Source organism: Thamnophis elegans, chromosome Z (assembly GCF_009769535.1).
Source record: "Thamnophis elegans isolate rThaEle1 chromosome Z, rThaEle1.pri, whole genome shotgun sequence".
NCBI classification, from domain to species: Eukaryota; Metazoa; Chordata; class Lepidosauria; order Squamata; family Colubridae; genus Thamnophis; species Thamnophis elegans.
Window position 1 is genome coordinate 106,724,896 of NC_045558.1, and position 21,747 is coordinate 106,746,642.

The window sequence follows — 21,747 nt, forward strand, 5'->3', positions numbered from 1 at the left end:
TGGAGATATCTCCATTAGCTCTGAGCTACTGTGATGTGTGTTTGTGAAAAAAGTACATCTCAAGATTGCCTTAATGATTCCTTTCTACTTTCCTTCTTGCTTTCCATTTAATCACTATACAGGAGACAAAGGAAATCAGCTGGGAGCAGGTATGGGCGGGATTCACATGCTGACTCTCTTAATTTGCATGTGTTTTTATGTATTTATTTCCTTTTATGGTTAGAGAGCAGGGCTGATGCTAAAAGCTCTTGTACTTCATTAAGTGAATGGATGATATAATCAGAATGTTATATGTAGCTAAATGAATAAAGGTGACAGGAAAATACATGTATCAAAAACATGCTTCTTACAAATTGGTCTTAAATCAGTGCTGAAATTCATAAATTCAGTAGAATTATTTTAGCTCTAATAGGTGTGTTTGTTGTATTGGTTATTTGAAGAAATTCTATATAAATATTTGTTTGAATAGAATTATTTACTCACGTGCATCTGATATTTCATTACAGTAATCAACGATTGTGACAATGTTGGAAGAGAAAAACAATTATATGAACCTTTTTGATTTCCACCCTTTTTTTGTCCTGCTTTCCACTTATTATGGTTATCTATCCCCTGTTTCTCTATCTTCTCATGGCCAGGAAGAATCTTGCCTGAGGACAACTGCATAAATTAACTAGAAGTTCTCTTTTTCTGTAAATAAGTGAAGAGGAAAACGTGTCTTGAAACCTCTCGTGTGCTGGTTGGAAAAAATATTCTTCACTGGCTGTACCTTAAGTTTTGAATACCTATAATTTAAGAAGGTTTTGAAAAAACTAGAACTGATTCAGGAGAGGGAAGGGAAGATAAGCAATAAAAAAACTGGAAATTAAATCTTGCTCAGAGACGTTAGAGAAATATAATAACATCCTTCAAGTAACTAAAGGACTGCTACATAGAAGATGGTTAAGATCTGTTCTCTATTGTGTAAAGATACAGAATAGTGATTTTAAATTAGAAGGGCGGGATCTGTTTGAATGTAAGGAAAAGATCCTAGGAAGAAAAGCAGTTTAACAATGGAGCCAGTTATTTAGGGATCTCATTATTTCCCTTCCCTGGCTAAATATTTGCACAGGCTAAGACAAGACACCTCTTTGTGATGCTTTTAGCTTATATTCCTCTTCTGAGCAAAGGGTTAAATTCACTGGTCTCCTACCTCTATACTTCTGTTACTACAGCCTTCACAGCTTGTGACCCCATCTATAGGCAACTGTTTCCCATAGAAAGATTTCAGACTAAAAATAAATCTTAGAGCTTCATGAAAAAGCTGTTTCATATCAGATCCCAGATTAGAAAATTATTCAGTACTGGACCTTGACTGGAAACTTGTTCTCTCAACTTTTTTCTGCTTTTATTTAAGATTTCTGCTTTGTTTAGCAAAGCCCACAACATTTTTTACACTACTGTTCTGTGACTCACTGTTGGGATTTTACATAGTAATAAAACATAATTTTAACTATGATTTGTTGAATGTACAACAATTCCTGAATTTTCTCAATGTATTAAACTAGGAATAGTTTCCAAGCCCCAATGACTGGGTTCACATGGCACCATTTCGAGCAACATTTCATAGAGCACAGTATCTGGAACCCGCCGCTGAGTCAGATCTACAATCCATTTGCGTCAATACCATCTGGATTGCAGATGGCAACAACATTTTAGGATTTCTTATATCCACAGTGAAGGGTACCGAATTCAAAAATAATCCTCCAATTCCCCAAATATATTTTAAAACAAGCATTTATCAGGCAACAGCTAACAGCTAAAATGTTATGTGATGAAATGGTATAATTTTAACTCAGCATCTGGAATACAAAAAGAACATGGAAAAAACCCCTGTTTTTGGAAGGCACCATATATATTGCATTTAGAATCCCATCAAGGAAATATTCTATGATGGACAACTTGTAATAAGAGAAAACTTGGAACAGTCTTCCCAGTTACACTTCCTTATTTCCCATGGCAGGGAGAAAGAATTGTCATGTATTATATCTAGGAAAGACTGCCTTAATGTAAAAGTGTCTACAGCAAGACAGAAAACACAGGCAAGTTCACACAGTAAAGGAAGAGAAAGCCATAAACATATACCAACTCCAAAGACTTTTCCATTTTATGCTCATTACAGTCCTATAAGACATTGACTTGCCCCAAGTTCACAAAAATATATTTGGGCTAATATCAGGTTAGTTACTGAAATTACTTGAAGCAAATATTGCAAATTAATAGATATGGATTTATAGCAAATGCTCAAATATTGCAAGAGCAAGAAAATGGAAACTACAGTGCAAATCTCCAGTATATGGAAGGAAAGAGAGCACATATGTTCTCACTCAGATGTTTTGTTAACCCAAGATGCTTTACCACATCAGATGCATTTAAATAGCACACTAAGCTTTGGCCTGTTCCTTGGGGGTTTATATATTGTGAATACCCCCCAAAATAGGCTAATTGAGTGATTGGATTAGGTTTATTATACAAATATAGCCCTTCAAGGTGTCCCTTTTCTGCTTTTCCAGATCCTGGCATATGGAGATATGAATCATGAGTGGGTTGGAAATGATTGGCTGCCTAGTCTGGGCTTGCCTCAGTACCGCAGTTACTTCATGGAATCTCTAGTTGATGCCCGGATGTTGGACCACCTTAACAAAAAGGAACTACGGGGCCAGCTCAAGATGGTGGACAGCTTCCATAGGTGAGAAGAGCAAATAGCTTGAGCCTTCCATGTGAAAGAATAGATTCATGTTACTGACACAATTTACAGCACTGTGTTTGTGAGTCATGCATCCATATATGTGTGTGTGTGCAAAGTCTGTAATTTCAACCAAATATAACATTATTTATTAATGTTCATCCACTTACAAAAGATTCTGGAATTGCAGTTTCATGTGGATATTAAGATTAAAGCTGGGAGAAGTGGCCTTGAATATCACCTGCTCTTAGCCATAAAACGGAACACTTAGAACTGAAATCTTCAAGGAAAAGCTCGGTACGAACAACATGGGAACTGAAAATTTACCAAGACTCCCTCCGTTACTTAACCTGGATCCATCATCATCATCCTGTTGGGCATCTGCTGCAATCCTGTCTTTTTTTAGCAACATCATTCTCAATGGTGCAGTTAAGAAATGTACAGTAGACAATGGATATAATGATCTTGCCAGGAACACTGTTTTTATTTATATTAATATTTATTTTACACACACACACACACACACACACACACACACACGCCTGGATTTTGTCCCAAAGTCCTGCCCTGCTACACTTCCAATCAATGCTGGAACTGAGGGAAAACATTTCAATTTCTACCAGTGCTCAAAGAAGTGCCTGCTGAATGTGGAGTTTTCGTCAAAATGTGCAGAGTGGCATTGCAATGCAAGCTCCACCTCTTATATACATGTGTGCAATATCACAGTGCATGTACAGAAGGGGTAGAGTTTGCGTCGCAATGTTGCAACACACGTTTCATCATTTGACTCCCTTCCCCCAACAAGTCGATGCCTCTTTTTGGGAAATTGAATGGGAACTCCAACTCCATGATCAAGCTACCCAGCATTAATTAGTATTACTGCTGCAACTCCACCAGCCCTTGCAAACTTAGTAGATGATCCAGAGTGAGCCATTTGCCATTTCTCTGGTGTAATTTATGATATATCTTCCAAGGGTGAGCCTTCATTATGGAATCATGTGCCTGAAACGTCTTAACTATGACCGAAAGGAACTGGAAAGAAGACGAGAGGAGAGTCAGAACCAAAACAAAGGTAGATAATAGATGAGAAAAGATAAGAGCAAGGGTTGCCATTGAGCAGCATCTACAAATCTGAATTGGGGAAAGTAAATAAGGGATGGAAATGAAATAGCTAGAGTGGGTGGATCATAGGATTGAATTCAGTGCTAAGCTTGTCTCTTCCCTTCCCCTCCCCATCCCTTTCTAGATGTGATGGTGTGGTCCAACGAGCGCGTGATGTGCTGGGTGCAAATTATTGGGCTGAAAGAGTTTGCCAACAACTTAGTTGAAAGTGGGGTGCACGGAGCCCTCCTGGCCCTGGACGACACCTTTGATTGCAATGACTTGGCCCTGCTGCTGCAGATCCCAACCCAAAACACACAGGTCAGGAGTAAGCTTAGGGAAGCTGGATAGTGGAGGGGAGGGAAGAGAATCAAGCAGTCATAAGCTGTGCCTAATGCTTCCATGACAAGAAGAAGGGAATCTTGAGCCTTTTTCAGTGCAGCAATAACCACCTAGGTTTTAATGCTTTAGTATGAGAAGTAGGCATCTTTGACCTCAGTCATAAACTCAAAATCCCCTAATTTTTTCTTTCTGAATTCTTAATTGACCTCTGATGAGATGTTTGTGATTGGTTAGTTGGGGGAGCATGTACACATTTCCAAGTTTTGTTCATTATTCAATTGCTTTGATTTCTATTTAACTGGAATTGCCTGGGAACCATGGGCACTACGTTGCTAATGCATATTCCTAAATCGCGTCACACTGTCCTAACAATTGCATCCAAAGGCCCTTTTTCTCCATTCCTTAACATTTTTGGAGAAAGGAAAAAAGTGGAGGGCCGAAGGGAGCACTGCTCTTTACAGAACAACAAAGCAATGGAAAGGAAGACTAAAATAATCTACTTAAAAAAAAAACTCCTAGGCTCGGCAGATTTTAGAAAAAGAATTTGGGAACCTCATCACCATGGGAACAGACCGGCGACTGGATGAGGTGAGTTCTCCTTTCACCAGAGTCTCTAACCTTGAGAGACATCCTCAGGCTTTGCTTTTCGCTCATATTTGTTGCACTTTTGTCTCTAGGATAGTGCCAAGACCTTCAGTCGTTCCCCATCTTGGCGGAAGATGTTTCGGGAGAAAGACCTCCGTGGTGTCAGCCCTGACTCAGCCGAGATGTTGCCAGCCAATTTCCGCACAGCCTCCGTGGCCTCCATTACCTCACCCGGGGTGCAACTTCGTAAGATGCAGCCAGAGGGTATTTAGGCACAACTCTTAGGCTATCTAGGCCTGCATTCTGAACCAGAGTGCACAATGGGGGGGTTGGGGTTGGGTAGGGAATCATGTTTCTTTAACTTCCATTTATGTATCAAAATATTATTTAGGCAACTTATCCAATACAAACATAAAGTCTCTTTAATGTCAAGCTTAGTGGACACATTTCTATGATTTTCCTAATAATTATATAGAAATAGTTTGTTTGCTTTTTCTCCCAGGAATTTTTTTTCAACTTTTCAATCTATTTTACAGCTCTGGGATTCTCTGGAAGTCATACCTCCAAATATTGAACTGGCCTGGCCCTACTTAGCTTTCAAATCCAGACAATGATAGTTAAATGCTGCCATCTGGTGAAGCTGTTTATAAAAAAATATATATAAAAGAATAATAATATAAAATTAGAAGCTTCCTGCTGTCAGGAAAGTATGTTATTTTTTCCCCACTCTCTATTCCCAAGCTAATAAGGAATAGAGTGTTCTCTTTTTCTGGAACTTATTCCTTTTTAATTGAAATTATAAAATACAGATGAAAATAAAAGTAGTAGAAAAATGGAGAATAAGAAGATAAGTAAAGGAAAAGAATTCCATCAAATTTTTAATTTAATAACTTAACAAGAAATCATTTTATATAACAACAGTTTAATCAGCAAAACCCAAAGTGAATATTTTAGTTTTTTCTATCTCAACTAGCAAGTCCAGAACTAGTTTCCTGGTAAAAACAAAATTGAATATATTCTTTTCTCTTATTAAAACCCTCAATTTTGTCATCTCTGCTAGCTCCATCACATTTTCCATCCATTTCCTCTATCATGGGAGTTGATGTATTCTTCAATTACTATGCATAAGGAATTCTTGTTGTGATCAGGAAAAAAAAGTTCAGCTACACTTATTTCTTTCACATTATCATAGCAAATTAATCTGGGGGTTGGGAAATTTGTGGCTCTCTACTACCCCATCTGTGTAGCCATTGGTGACACATGCTGGGAATTCTGATTCAGTAACAATCTAAAGTCTGCAGATTCTTCAATTTTGTTGTATATACTTATGGAAAAGGCACTTGTAATCTGTACTGCATTATACTGTCAAGACCACTGTCTTTGAAAAGAACCATTGTGGCATAAAACAGGATAAAGTGAACAACCTTTAAGTTGTTGAAAGAAGCAGTTCATCTTCCTAGAGAGCCCACCAATCCCAGTTGCTTGAACAATGACACCAAATAAGTGGAGCTACTTTTCTCTCTCTTATGTTTACAGAGAGGAGCCAATGTTTAAAAAGCAGTGTTAGTCCTTATATTTCAATATTTGTGTGTTTCCTAATATAGAACAGTGAGAAAGGATGAGACTTCTCAACAATAATGACCAGGCTGAAGACCACAAGGCCTGAGGGTGCATGCTATCTATGGGTTAGGAAGAGAAAACATGTAGGCTGTTCCTTTGGCCCACACATGATCTAAGGCATTAGAAGTTCAGGACACCTTTGGTCAAGAAGTATTTTTTAAAACTCCGGTGGATATATTTATTGAATGCCTTCCTCTCCTTTTTTTCTCTCCTCAGGGAACTCATTAGGTAGCCAACGGACAGACAGTATGTCAGTGAGAACGTATTCCTGTTAATGCCAAGATGGAGGAGGTAGGATACTGCTTAATAGGACACCTTACAAACATGCAATGCAAAATACATCCATATGGTGTGACTATGTCCAAAGGTTGGATTAGCATAATTTGAATTCTGATCTTTCTTTTTTATTTAAAAACAACAACAGTTGAACAACATATAGATAAAACAACCTAGAAGGAATCTGCCCAAAAAGGTTTCAGCAGTATGTCAGTGAGAAAATGCAATAACCAGAACCCAAAAATTGACATGAATTATTGTTATTAGGATTCTGTTATATCCCAGTATAATGAGTCAGTTTTTTCAAATAAAGGACACAACCTCAAAATGAAGAAAAACCTGTTAATTTCTACTGGAAACAATCCACATTTAAGTTAGATAATAATCCATTGGATCTAGTCCATTTTTGATGACTACATGAACATATCTATGTTGCTTTTCAGTATGATCATATTTGTTGTTGCTCTGTTCTGGGATTTTTAAAGCCTGGGATCTAATCTATATTTCTAGGATTTCCTGATTTCTTGCCATCCTATTATTATTATTATTATTATTATTATTATTATTATTATTATTATTATACAATTGTATCACAGCGGCCAGTTGTTTCGCCGGATTTGGCATTGGTTACTAGTCGGGCCCCACCCAGGGGCCTAGGACGTTGTAATGTATTTTCGTAATATGCGTGCAGATCCAAGCAGTGCGGCTTTTTGCATTTGACTGATGGTGATTTTGTCAATTTTGAACTGTTTTAAATGTAATTCCAGTGCTTTTGGAATAGCACCCAGTGTGCCAATTACCACTGGAATTACCACTGCTGGTTTGTGCCATAGTCGTTGAATTTCAATTTTTAAATCCTGGTATTTTGCAATTTTTTTTCATGTTCCTTCTCGGCGACCCTGCTATCACCTGGTATTGCGATGTCTATGATTGTGACCTCATTTTTCTCAACCAGTGTGATGTCTGGTGTATTATGCGCCAGTATTTTGTCCGTTTGTATACGGAAATCCCACAAGATCTTGACCATCTGATTTTCGGTGACTTTTTCAGGCTGATGTTCCCACCAGTTTGTTGCTGTTTTAATATTATAATTTTTGCACAAATTCCAATGGATCATTAGTGCTACTGAATTGTGCCGCAATTTAGTCAGTCTGCGTGATTGTTTTACAGCAGCTGAGTATGTGATCAACAGTTTCATCAGCTTCTTTGCAAAGTCTGCATTTGGCATCATCAGAGGATTTTTCGATTTTGGCCTTAATGGCATTTGTGCGGATAGCTTGTTCTTGCGCAGCCAGGATTAGTGACTCTGTTTCTTTCTTTAATGTACCTGTTGTTAACCATAATCAAGTTTGTTCACTGTCCACTTTATCTTTTATTTTTTCCAGAAATTGGCCATGCAGTGCTTTGTTCTGCCAACTCTCCATTCTTGATTTTATCACATCTTTTCTGTATTCTTGTTTCGTCTGTTGGGCCTTCAGTAGATTTTTGTTCTTTACTTCGATTAATAGATGTTCTTGACTTTCTTTTAAATAATCAGCCAGTGCATGTTTTTCTTCTTCAACTGTTTGCTTCACTTGTAATAATCCTCTGCCACCTGATTTTCGGGGCAGGTATAGTCTATCAGTATCACCAAGTGGATGTAAACTGTAGTGCATTGTCATTGATTGTATTTCCATCATTCAATTTAGATTTCAAAATTTTCCTAACTCTGTTGGTGTACTCTCGCCTGACAATAGTTTTTACTTCTCCATGCTTGATGTTATCCAACTGCAGAATGCCTAAGTAGTTGTAGGCTTCATTTTCGTTGCATTTAATTAGTTGGCCATTGGGCATTTCAATTCCCTCACATGAAGTGATTTTGCCCCTTTTTATGGATACAGTGGCGCATTTTTCCATGCCAAACTGCATTGAAATATCGGTGCTGAATACTTGGACTGTGTTTGTCAATGATTGGATTTCTATTTCTGACTTTCCATAGAGTTTCAAATCATCCATATATAGTAAATGCGAAATTTGTTCAGCTTCTTTGGCTGTTGGTAGCCTAATTTCATTTTTTTAAAAAATTACTGATAGTGGGATCATTGCGATGATGAAGAGAAGAGGTGAAAGTGAATCACCCTGGAAAATTCCTCGCTTGATATTAACCATTCCGTAGATCTCATTCCCTACTGCCAACTCAGTTCTCCATTGTTTCATCGCCTTTTCAGTAAAGGATGTAATATTTTTGCTAATGCCAGTTGTTTCTAGGCATTTTATGATCCAACTATGTGGCAGTGAGTCAAATGCCTTTTTGTAATCAATCCAGACCATATTCAAGTTCGTTTTTCTGTTCTTACAATTTTCTAATATCATTTTATCAATTAGAAGCTGATCTTTTGTGCCCCTGCTCCTTCTTTTGTTGCCTTTTTGCTCTACTGGCAAGATGTTGTTTGTTTCCGAATAATCCATCATGTTATCTGCAATAATGCCTGTGAGTAATTTGAAGGTTGTTGGCAAGCATGTTATTGGTCTGTAGTTTTCAGGTGTTGTTCCTTTAGTTGCATCTTTCTGAATCAAGTATGTTTTTCCAGTTGTCAACCATTCATCAATTTGGCCCTTTTGTAAAATTTCATTCAGTTGCCTGGCCAATATTGCATGTAAACTGGTCAGATATTTGAGCCAGAAACCATGTAATTGGTCCTTTCCAGGTGAGGTCCAATTCTTTACCTTTTTTACTCAATTTTTGACCATCTCAGTTGTTATTTCTAATACTTGCATTTGTTTGTTGCCAATGCTTTTCTCAAAGTCATGTATCCACTTTGCTTCCTTATTGTAGTCCTTTGCATGTTCCCACAATTTTTTCCAGAATTCAACTGTGGCCTGCTTTTCTGGTTTTTCAATTTTGGTGTCACCATTCACATTAAGACTTTGATAAAAATGCCGTTGGTTTGATTGAAATTGCTGATTTTGTTTATATTGGATGATTCGTGCCTCATATCTTTCAATTTTTCTAGCTGTTGCTGTTATCCGCTGTTTTACAATCTCTACAGCTTCATTGATGTTTCTTGTATCCAATCTATATTTTCTGATTAGCCGATATATGGTTTTGTTGTTTTTAAGCCGTTGCTCATGCATGTTCTTTAAGTTACTAGCATCTGCCCTTAATTTTTTGACTTTTTGTTCTAATCGGATTTTCCACTTTGGCTTTGATGCTTTTTCTGTTGTGTGACTAGGTACTTTGATTTTAATGCCTAGTTCATTAGTGACTATTACAGCTGCGCTGTACATTAACTGGTTCGTTTCCAAGATGGATCCCAATTCAATTGTTGAAAACACTGCATTAACCATTTTCATGATAGGGGCCAAAATTTTCTTAGGCACAGTTTTTAGTGATGGTAAACGTTGCCTTTCCTCATTAAGCAGAAAATGCTCCATGATCTTATCCTTCAATTCTTTTTGTTTTTGAGTTAGTTCATCAGTTGGTTCAGTGATAACTGGTTCTAGTGGTGGTGGTGTTATTTCCTCCCCGAGAGCTTCTTCTGGGAGTTCTACTATAATGTCTTTAGTTGTGTCTTGAATATCAGTTATTTCCGCTTGTGATATTGTTTTTTTGGTTTTGCAATTTGCCTGAATTTCCTCTAGTTCAATTTCACTAAACACTTTATTCCGTATAATAAATCGCCTTTGATCTGCTAGTCGTTGTTCACTAACATTTGAATCTGGATATTGTTGTTTCCATAATTCATACATTCGCTTTAAATAGCCTCTTTTTTCTCACTCTGAGTTGTAGTAACAGGCCATTATGGCACGGTTTTCATCTGCACTATATTTTTGTCGTTTTGTTGGCTGGTCCACTTGTAGCCCACTTGTCGACGGATGTCCAGGGACCCCAACATCCGCCGCGGCCCTTGTTAACCCGCGAGACGACCGATGCGGTATGGAATTCTCATTCGTTTTTTTCACCATATTGTATGGGTTGGCGGGGTTTTTTTATGAGACCAGATGCCAACCTGACCCCAACCCTCCTCCTTACTCATCCGGGCTTGGGACCGGCAACGGCGGAGTATTATTATTATTATTATTATTATTATTATTATTATTATTATTATTATATACTTTATTCATTAAACATGAATCTCAGCCAACTGAACATTCAAAAATGCATTACAAATACCAGTGACTGGTGCTAATGGTTGATATGGTTTGCTGCCAGCGTCCTAGGTATCAACCAAGTACCTTCTTAAAATAAGATGTTCCGAATAGCACAGTTTTTTGCAGTTCCGCTGGTGTTATTGCAGGAAGCTGCAATTTGTTGATGTACCTTGGAAAATTCTTGGACATGGTACCAAGTGTCCCGATGAAAATGGGTATCAATGTTACATGCTAACTTCCATAGCTGTGTAGTTTCGATGGCCAAGTCGCGATATTTCATTATTTTTTCTAGTTCTTTTTCTTCAACTCTGGCATCTCCAGGAACAGCGATATCAATAAACTGTATACTTCGGCCCTCTACAACTGTGATATCTGGCATGCTGTGCTCCAAATGATGATCTGTTTGTATTCACAAGTCCCACAAGATCTTCACCTTCTCATTTTCAATAACTTTTTCCACTTTATGTTCCCATGACTTTCTGTGTATGGGTAAATCATATTTTTTACATAATGACCAGTGGATTAATTTAGCAACTCGGTCATGTCTAGCTTTGTAATCAGTTTGTGCAATTTTTCTGCATTCACATATTAAATGTGAAACAGTTTTGACTTTGTTATTGCAAAGTCGACAGTTTGGGTTTTCAGTGGATTTTTGTATCTTCGCTTTCATGGCATTAGTTTGTAGTGCTTGTTCTTGAGCAGCCAGTATTAAACCTTCTGTTTCTTTCTTGATAGTTCCCATCTTAAGCCATGTCCACGTCAAGTTGTCATCATATTTTCCTTCATCATTATTATCATCATCATCATCATCATCATCATCATCATCATCATCATTTTGTATCTGTTTTATTTGCAGTTTTCCTTTAACAACCAACATATTTTGTGAACAATATAATGACTGAGTCAATACATTTTTACACAGCCCTAACAGTAATAATACAATTATGTTTACATAGTTTTATCTTCCAACTTCTAACCTTAATATGCTCATTATAATTATAATATATTATTTTATGCATCAATATGTATAATACTATTTTCCCAATTTGTTTTCCCCCCATATTTACCTCTTTATCTTTGAACAATACTATTCCCTCTTTATGATACTTTATTGCTTTCTCAAAAAATATATTTGAATATCAATTACATTTCTTCATACAATGTGTTTGTTGACACCTGTTAAATCACCAGTATTTTAATATTTTAAGTATTACTCAAGTTCCACCATATTTCCAATATCTTAGTTTTCTGTAAACACCAACAAATCCAATTATTAATAAAATTTAATTGATCTCGGCATTGTATCTCAAATTCCTCTGAATTTGTAATCCGTAAAAGCTATAGATTCCAATATATTTTTTGCACACTGTTAATCATAATAATCCATTTAAATAATCCATTTATATATGCCTAATAAGAGGCTTCTACCTCCTAACCTTAATATATTTGTGGTTATAATAAATTATATTATATATCTATATATGTGTTACTATTTTCCCAATTTATACTTTCTATTTGTTTCCATTAGTTTTAAATACAATCCCAGTATTACAAAATATTATGACTCTATCCGTCGTCTCTCAGCCTTTTTAGAATTTCATCATTTATTGACTTTTTGGTGATGCTTTTATATTTCTCTCTTGGGATCCTATATTCTTTCTAACATTTTTACATAGGCTGAATGTTCCCTCTGCCTTACCCCTTATCTCCTTCTGCTGCATCATTGGGACACCCATCCATAATGTTTTCATTATTTTTGGGAAATCTTCCTTTTTTCCCCTCTGTGCCATTGTAAACTTTTAAGGGGTTATCTCTTTGATTCTTAGTATTTATTGTTATTGTCATTTCATTGTTTTTGTTTTTTTGTAGCTTATTTTGGTTTGTGTCCTTCCCCAGTCCTTCTGATTTCTCATCTGTCTTCTGAATATTTTGTTCATCTTTTCCCACCATTTGTTGAGAGTCTTCTACACTCACTACTTTATCTTTGAATAATCCCATCATCTCCTTATGAGTCTTTGTCACACTTTCATAAAAACCTTTAGCTATCATTAACATTTCTCCATAGAACTTTATTGTCTCCTGCTGGATCATTTTGTACCAAATTAATATATTAAAAATTACTCAATGTGTCTCTAATATTCAGTATCCCAATATCTAAAAATTCCAAAAAACTCAATTATTAATGAAATTCATCAATCCCAAAATTATTCCTCCAAATCCCCTAGTTTTCTTGTCCTTAAAAGCTATAAATTTATACTTTACAGTCTTTAATTTTTCCAGTTTACACCATCCCAATTGTCCAAATTTTAAAGTCTTATTTGTCTTTTCTCTTTCCTCTTTTTTCCCTTTTCTACCCCCCTCTTTCTATCGCTTTTCTTCTTTTTCTTCTTCTTTTGCTTCGTAGGATGATCTATCAAATAATGCTAGTGAATCAAATCCAGCCCTCAAATTTTTCAAATCCACCTTTCAATGAACAGTTCAATAAGGTTTTGTTATTTATATTTCAGTTTGCTTTAAAAATCTTCAAACAGCTCAATAGATATTTCCAAGCCTCCAAATCACCTACTAAGATAAAGTCAAGGTCAAATAGTCTTCCAGGTGTCATTTACGTTCTCTCCTTTTATCACTTTCATTCAAATTTCCTAGTAATCTTCTTCCTTCAGTAGATGGTTTCCCGGCTTCCAATTCCAGTATTCAACAGAGTGTAAATATCAAAACAGCTGACTGTCATCCATTCAGGGGGGTTAAAGATAGAGTTTAGAAAAGCAATTTCTCCCAATAATCACTTTTCAGAATATTCAACTTTTTCCAGGCTTTCTATGGTTTAAAACATCCTTTAAATATTTCTTTGCATCTGAGTATTTAATCTATAGTCTTTCTCTTTGATTTTTAGACTTTAATCCTTCTCCATAAATCCAATCACCACTTTCTTACTATTTGAAAATTATTTTTATCATTTTTAACTTGGGTTAAATCTTTGGAGTAAAAGGTGGAAGTTATCTCATCCAGTTTCACTGCTCTGTCCACGCACTGCTCCAGCACAAGATCTTGGTGTCCTGGTTGTCCAAGTTTGTGACAGGCCAAAATGGCCGTGATCTCTGCTACCGTTCGGAAGAACTTTCTTCGGATCAACAAGGAATTTGTGGTTTCCTTGTGATCGACGAGGCACATCTCCTTTCTTCACCACCCTTCCAGGGCAGCTTGACCCCATAGGGACTCCCAGCAAGCAGTTGCTGGCTGCATTTCATGGAGCCTGGCAGAGCTTCGCTATTTTCCAGATGTCCCTGCCACAACATCAACCGGAAGTCTTGCCATCCGATTATTAATCAGATCTGACTCTTCTTAGTTTTTTAAAGCTCTACCAAAGTTAATTCGGTACTGCCCCATGTTAATATTATTGCTGTTGGATAGCAGAGACCTTTTCAGTAAAGAATCAACAAAATGAAATAATCTTTTTTTTTCATTTACTTTTCTAATAATTTTGTAAGTCATTTTCTTCCCAGTCTTCAGGTTCTCATTGCCACCTCCCAGCCTCTGCCAGTCATGAGTAAGAGAATGGTAGTATACACAATCTTGTATGGTAGTTGTAAATTATGGGATGGTTCAGTCCCAGCTGTTGGGTAGTAATTTGGGGTTGTTGATTTTGGACCTTGGCACTAAAAGTCAATGTTGCTATTGAGAATAGTAGAATGCATTGTCTCTCACCACTATTTGTTGTATATAATATTTATAAAAACTTTTAAATAAGAAGATAAAACTAAAATAAATTAATGTATAATAAGGAAAAAAGAAAGACATTAAAGAAGCAAAAAGTGCAAAGAAAAAATTTGAAAAATGGAAAAGAAAGAAAATAATATAATGAAGTTTCTTCTGATATCCTTCACAGCATTTATAAGTACAAATATATTATAACCTCTCTAAGTTACATCACATTATTATTCTTTCTATAATATATTCTGGTCTAATCTTCAAAACCATAAATCACAGATTTTTATTTTTATGGGGGGAAAGTCCATAAATAGCTTCCAATCAACAATAAATGTAGCTTTTTTTCTCTAAACAAATGATTTATCTGTCTCTCAACACCATTTATACTGATGATAACAAACAAATATACAATTCTAGATAGTAAAAGCTGCACATTAAAAATGAATATTTTTTTTAATCAAAGAGCAAATAATCTCAAAACATTTTTTTTTTGCTTTCTTGACAAAAATTGTTAATGTTCCTTTATTTCTGTTTTCTGCCAGGCTAGGAGCCTGTGAATTTCATTTATAGCAACAGGCAAAATAGGCATTTACTGCCTCTATGTTTTCACAGTTGCGGGTAGCAACCATTATACTTTATCCCTGAAAGATAGGGGCACTTTAACATCAGTAATACCTCTCACTAACAGTTGCATATAGCTGACAGCCTCTATCTTGAGCATGGCCAACTGTAGACCTCAAGGCTAGAAAAAAATTGTTATCTTTTTGAAACTTTGCGTTTTTCCCATGCTATATTTTTTGAAACTTTTTGCTAAAGGAACTGAAAACTTACAAACTTTCAGAACATTTTGATTAGTCCCCATAATGGTATTGTCCAAATGTGTTTTTCTGTTTTTTGAAAGCAACAATCACATACAAGCATAGGTAGGATTCCGCCGGTTCAGGCTGGTACAGGTGAGCCTGTTGTTAAATTGCTCGCTGGCCCCGCCCCTTCAAGTGCCCACGTGCCGGGTTTTGGCTCCCAGGTAAGTTCAGGGAAGCCTACTAGGCCCAAAATGGGGTACCGGGGACTGCCCCCCACCATGGCCCCTTTTTGCTCCCAGGTGGTTGCAGGGAAGCCTACTAGGCCAAAAATGGGGTGTGTGGGCATCCCACCTGCGGCCCATTTTTGCTCCTAGGCAGTTGCAGGAGGCTGAGTGCTGCCTGTCACATCCCTGGCCACACCCACCATGGCCATGCCCACCCAGCCGGTCATAAGGGTAGACAAGCGATCGTTAATTTTTTTTGCATCCCACCACTGCATACAGGATATGAGCATGTAAACTCACCATCTGGGTGAAAACCCATAAAATGAATTGATTTACTAGCCAGGCTAAGCATCTCGTATGTATTAATGTAACAATGTAACTCAGCTAGCTATGTTATTCCCTCGTATAAATAGGGAAATAAAAGGAGAAGAAAGCTTTCTGCAAAATGAATCAGGGGATGGGACAGGATTTATTTTTATTTTTTGCTTTTGTTTTCCCAACTAAAATCTAATATAGAAAGAGGACTAATATAAGTTTGAGTTAAAGCACTGAGTAATGCCGATGCAACCATAACTCAGGACATCCCAGGATTATCTTTGGCTTATCCTTAGTTTCCTTCCCTAACATTCTGGCTAGGGAATTCTAGGAGTTGAAGACGGTTCACCGACAAAACCGCACCCGACTAAACCGCATCGCTGACGTCATCAACAGGGCGACAACAGCGCGGAGACAGAAGCACGCTATAAACACTAAACCTAAAATTAACCCCTAAACCTAACCCCCCTAAACCTAATCCTAATCCTAAACCTAACCCTAAACCTAACCCTTAACCTAACCCTAAACCTAATCCTAACCCTAACCCTAACCCTAAACCTAACCCTTAACCTAACCCTAAACCTAAACCTAACCCTAACCCTAACCCTTAACCTAACCCTTAACCTAACCCTAAACCTAACCCTAACCCTTAACCTAACCCTAAAGCTAACCCTAAAGCTAACCCTAAACCTAACCCTTACCTTAAGTTGAATCGGCTTGCTTTCAAAGCGCTATTTAAAGTGCCCTTCTTTATCCGCGCTGGCTGTTGTCGCCCTGTTGATGACATCAGCGACGTGGTTTAGTCAGGCGCGGTTTAGTCGAGTGCGGTTTTGACGGGTCACGGTTGAAGACCACGTAGCTTAAAATTGTTGAGGTAGAGAAACTCTGGCATGGAGTCACATGTGTGCCATGAGGGAAATTAGGATCAAAAATGAAAGAAACATCTTTTCAGAACTGTTAAAGTGACCTGAGATTCATTTTTTTCCCCTTACTTCTCTTTCTCTTTTTCTTGCAAGCTGCTGTCCCAGTTATGTCTGACCTCCCTGCCTTGGGCAGGTAGACCCCTCTGTTGCCGCCGCCGCCTCTCCTTCTCCATCATGTGCTCACATGAAGGTATGAAGAGCTGCTGCTGCTGCTGCTGCTGTTAGCACCATCGCCGCTGCTGCCACTGTTGCCAAGAAAAAATATGGATGGGAGATCCTGGACATACCGACCAATCAACTAATCAACAACCAACCAACCAACCAATCAACCGTGTTCCTCCCCAGTGCCCTCTTCCTAGTAGCAGCAGTGGCCGATGGTCAATGATGAACTCAAAGGACTCAAGCCAAGGAGGGGCTCCTTCCCCAGTTGCAGAGGGAAATGGCCTTCCACCTCGGCCTCTATTTATTGTTGTTGTTTGTTCCGGGCAGGGACATAAGAATGTGAATGAGAAAATGTGGTTGCCCACGCATCCTATCCCGCTGCTGTGCCACCAGGTCTTTCTGGTGGAGCAGGGGGAGGAGAAGCCTCTATTTCCTGTTGCCATGTGCCACATATTGGACCAAGCAGCCCATCTTGGCCAGTTCCCCTTCCCTGCCCTGCCATAGGTGCTAAATGTTCCGCCAGCACTTTTCCTTTCCTTTCCTTTGCATTGCTGCTATGAAGGGGTCCAGTTTCATCTCCTGATGACAAAAAAAAAAGATGGTTGTTCAAAGGCCAGTTCTTCCCTTTCCCTCCCCCCACCCGCCCTTTCCCATCCTTCTTCTCAACAAGGGAAGAGCATGGAAGCCAGGAGGAACAAAGCCAGTGTACCTCCCTCTGCTCACACCCACCCCAAAGAGCAAGTTGCCCCCAGGCCTGATACACAGAGCTTCAAATTTTGGATGCCTGCTTCTTCTGTCCAGAAGCAAGTGCTTCTCGGCACAAGTCAACAATTAAAAAGAATCCCCCCTTTCTCTTCTTTTCCCCTTGCCTTTGCAGCTCCCTGTTCCTCCAGATGAGAGAACGCCTGAGGAGGAAAGAGGACTAGAAGTTGTCACCCAAACTCTCTTGGTGCTGGCATGAAGCAGTCCCAGTAGATAGGTGGTCCATCTGGTGTGATGGAGCATCAGATTTTTTTTTCTTTTCCTTTTTTTTTATGAGAGCAGAGAGTGGGGAATTCAAGTCCGAGATGCTCAAACTGGAAAGAGTAGACCTCAGCCTGTGATGGTCACTGGAGTTAGGACTCTGGACTTTATTGATATGGCACACAGATCTCCCTTCCTCCAAGACTATTGTAATATAAGAGTTGTATTTTCTGTGTATATCTGTGCTGTGGAATCTCGTGTAAATTGAATTTCTTTTTCGACCGCCATTACAGGTTCTCTGTTAATTTAATAATGTGTCCAGCTACCCCTCTGCCCTGCACGCCAATAATTTTTATTTGATGTTTATATATTTCCACCTTTCTTTTTACATTTTTATTTCAGTTGTTCCCTCCAGGGAGAATGTGTGGGTGTGAGGGGGCAAAGCAAAGGGGTAGTTTTGCATGAAAAAAAAAATGGGTAGGGGAGGGGAAAAATACAATCTGGGAAATCAAATCTGTCAGGGAGATTGTGAGGGGTAAGCAGGAAGCTGAGGTACTGGAGGAGCTATCTTCTGGTCCCCTTCGTTCCCGTTTGCTTCCAGGGAAGGCAGAGAGGGAGGGTTACAAGGGGAGTGAGCTAAGAAATGTTTTTTTTTTAAAGGAAAAAAGAAACAAAGTTTGAAAACATTTTCTAGGATCTGCAGATTTTTCTTTATGAGCGAGGTACAGAATTGACAAAAGGATCTCTGTCTGCTTTCTGTGAGGCAGTTCCTGACATTCTTTGCTTCCACTGTATTCTAGCCTTTAAGAGCCCACCATTCTTCTAACAGAACCAGGTGTTGGAGCAAGATTACAATGCTCTCTTGCTCAGCCCAGCACTGCTTGTTTTCAGATCCTGCACCCAGAGCCTCGCCTATGGCACTGCAATACTGTAAACTACTTTCAATACAACCAGCATTTAAGAGTTAACATAGTAGTGGGAAGCATAAGGCTTATAGATACATATACTGCTTTTATTGTAGATACAGGAAACTAATGATGTGGAGCAGCTACCACAGATCTAGAAATGCCGTACATAATAGTGCCAGAATTTAGATCTTAGGTCTTTTTCTTCCACTTTTATTTGGTAACAGACTTCTTGCCCCTTATTTCTTAGTCTTTGAAGGGAAGGGCACCAGAGCTACATCTTGCTCTGGTCTTTAGAATCTTGTTTTCCCTTTCTAGCGTTAGCCTTTCCACCTGGCATGCCACCACTCTACTAATAATATGGTGCGTTCTCTGATGTAATCTCAATATTGATACAAAAGGACTGGGAGCACCAAGGATCAAGTTCCTACTTGGCAATGGAGTTCAGTGGGCGACTTGGGGCTACTTGCCATTTTCAACCCAAACAAACTTACAGGAATGTTGTAGCAATAAAAGAGTGTGTGCTGCCCCCTCTTTCCTGTCACCAACTCTCCACATGGCATATTTCAAGAGCTCCCATCCCCAACTAACCCTTCCACTTTTAATATTCCCATAGTTTTATTTTTTCCATTTCTTCTCCTACCTTCCACCACTAATGTCTCGATGCACTCTGTCGGCTCCCCTGATTTTCATAGCACCTTCCCTGCCTCAGCTGTGTTTCAGTACTATATCTCCTATTCAGAAGGCCTTGTCCATTAAATCCAAAGCCTATTAAAATTGAAATCCATTGAACAGTGGGTAAGTAAGCAAAGAAGCACCCGGAATGTGGAATTTAGTGTCTTTCCAGACTAAGCAATTCTTAAGCAATTACCTTGAATTTTTCTGAAGCAATCACCTAATGCTAATGAACTTCATGTGTTGTTCAGATGATAATTCCTCTACTTCTAAAATTCCCATGGTTTTATTTTTTTTCCTTTTTACCAGGATGCGTGGTTCCACAAGGCCATTGGATTTCTTGTGGAGGAGCCATCCATCCAGAAGTGTCCTAGTTAATAATCTCCAAGCTAACATAATTGGAACAATAAGAAGAAGTTTAGGTTTTTATTTTTTTCCTCCTGGCATCTGGTTAATACTTTGTGTGTTCATTGAATTCTTTGAAAACAGGATACATAGGTCAAAAGCCTTCCATTCAAAGGCTTTGGGTTTTGCCAGCCTCTCTTAATGTCCAAGACTCAACCCATTGCTTTCTTCACCTCTTCAGTGACAACTACTTTCCTCTTATATTAGAGGGGGAAAAGATATGTCCAAGAAACACAGACTTGGGTTCTATTATCACTGGACACCAATATGTTTAGGCCCCTTTCTCCCTATAATCAACTCCACTCATGGTCTCTACAACCCTCTATAAATACACTGTTAGTTTCATAATAAGGATGGGCCTTGTGTCAGCTTTCCTAGTAGCACTTCAACATCTGCTCCCATCAGATCATAGGTCTGCATTAGTGCTCAGATTGTGTATTCTGGTAACTTGGTACCATCTGCAGAATGATCTATTGTGGATATATCAGATATAGGCTGCAAAATGAAGAGTGCCGTATCTTTTTGCTTCCAGTATACAATGGCTGTCAGGATCTGCCTAGCTATAGAAGTCCTACTAACTTCAGAAACCCACATTGGAAGCAGTTTTTTTTTTAAACACATTAAGTGGTCAATTCTCACTAAAAAGGTGCCACTCTACTGAATTTTAAAATATAAGGGGTGTCTTTCTTTTCCTTATGCAATACAGAGGATCCAAGGAAGAACTAATCAAAGACAAAAAGCACAGAAACAAGACATTGCCCTATTATTCATGTCGTCCCAAAGGTTTCCTCCATTTAATGAAGAAAAAATAGATGCCCCTTTCCCAATTCCCTAAAATGTTATCTCCTAGGATGACCAAATCCCTTAAGGCCACTTCATAAAAGTGAAGGCTATGGAGAAAACACACAGCAAGTTTAGAAGCAAGTTTTAAAGTTTATTGTTCATGAAAACGAGACAAAGTGAAGGCTATAAATTAAATTTAAAAAGTCTGGAGAAGAGTATCCATCATTGGAGTGGAGAGAGAAGATTACTTTTATTTGAACCAAAGCAGGTGAGTCTCAAAATCTGAGGTCACAAGGAAGCTCAGATTTGAGCTTGGAGTCTAGCACATTTGTTTTCAGATTCTGTTCACACTTCTTGAAGCAGTAGGTTCTATCAACATCCCCTGACCAAACTCACTCACTCTTTTGTTTTGATCTTGTTCAAAAATCTACATCTGAACAAGAGAGACAAACCTTTAATTAACCTCAGCCAAGTTCTGTTTTTATCCTCACTCTCAGTCTATGGGATTCAGTTCTTCAGCTGGAGTTCCCTATTTGGTTTAATGGATCCAATTTTGGCTTCCTGAGATTCAGTGCAATGGCCAGACATCAGATGCAGAAAAATGGTATGATGCAAGAAGAGGAAAGATGATAAAACAGATCATTTGTACTATTTGTCAAGTGAGGGATGCTAGCTAATATATAAGCAAAAATGGCTGAGAATGGAATACAAGAGGGGGGGGGGCTGTAAAATAACGCATTTCTTAGCACCTGGTTAAGAAGATTGCATAGAATTCTGTAATTGATTTTTTTAAAGAATAGGGTAGATATCCTATGGCTGGCCCTATGTGGGGGGAAGAAAGTTACTTCTGGGTCAGCATTAGAGTGTTGGGCAGAATATTTTTCACCAAACCAAATCACAATTCAGAAACAAACTTTGATGCAAACTCACACTAGCATGAATCCTCTCCTGTTCTGGCTCATTCACTAAGACCAGAGGTCTTCAAACATAGCTGGCTGGAGAATTCTGGGAGTTGAAGTTCACAAGTCTTAAAGTTGCCAAGTTTGAAGACCTCTGACGGACTTCCTCTGTCTGGTATTTTCCAGAGGCGGCAGGTTTGAT

The 21,747-nt window shown here is 38.4% G+C and overlaps 1 protein-coding gene across 1 annotated transcript in view; it reads left to right on the forward strand.

The window, feature by feature from the left end:
- The window catches only part of PPFIA3 (PTPRF interacting protein alpha 3), a 74,590-nt gene extending 56,108 nt beyond the window's left edge, over positions 1 to 18,482 (forward strand). Inside the window, exons 22-28 of the mRNA XM_032238200.1 lie at positions 2,553 to 2,728; positions 3,700 to 3,797; positions 3,972 to 4,147; positions 4,688 to 4,756; positions 4,846 to 5,017; positions 6,590 to 6,664; positions 16,847 to 18,482. Of these exons, the coding sequence (XP_032094091.1) occupies positions 2,553 to 2,728; positions 3,700 to 3,797; positions 3,972 to 4,147; positions 4,688 to 4,756; positions 4,846 to 5,017; positions 6,590 to 6,648 (750 nt within the window). The 3' untranslated portion in view covers positions 6,649 to 6,664; positions 16,847 to 18,482. The remainder of the gene's footprint in view (positions 1 to 2,552; positions 2,729 to 3,699; positions 3,798 to 3,971; positions 4,148 to 4,687; positions 4,757 to 4,845; positions 5,018 to 6,589; positions 6,665 to 16,846) is intronic.
- Positions 18,483 to 21,747: the final 3,265 nt, after the last annotated feature.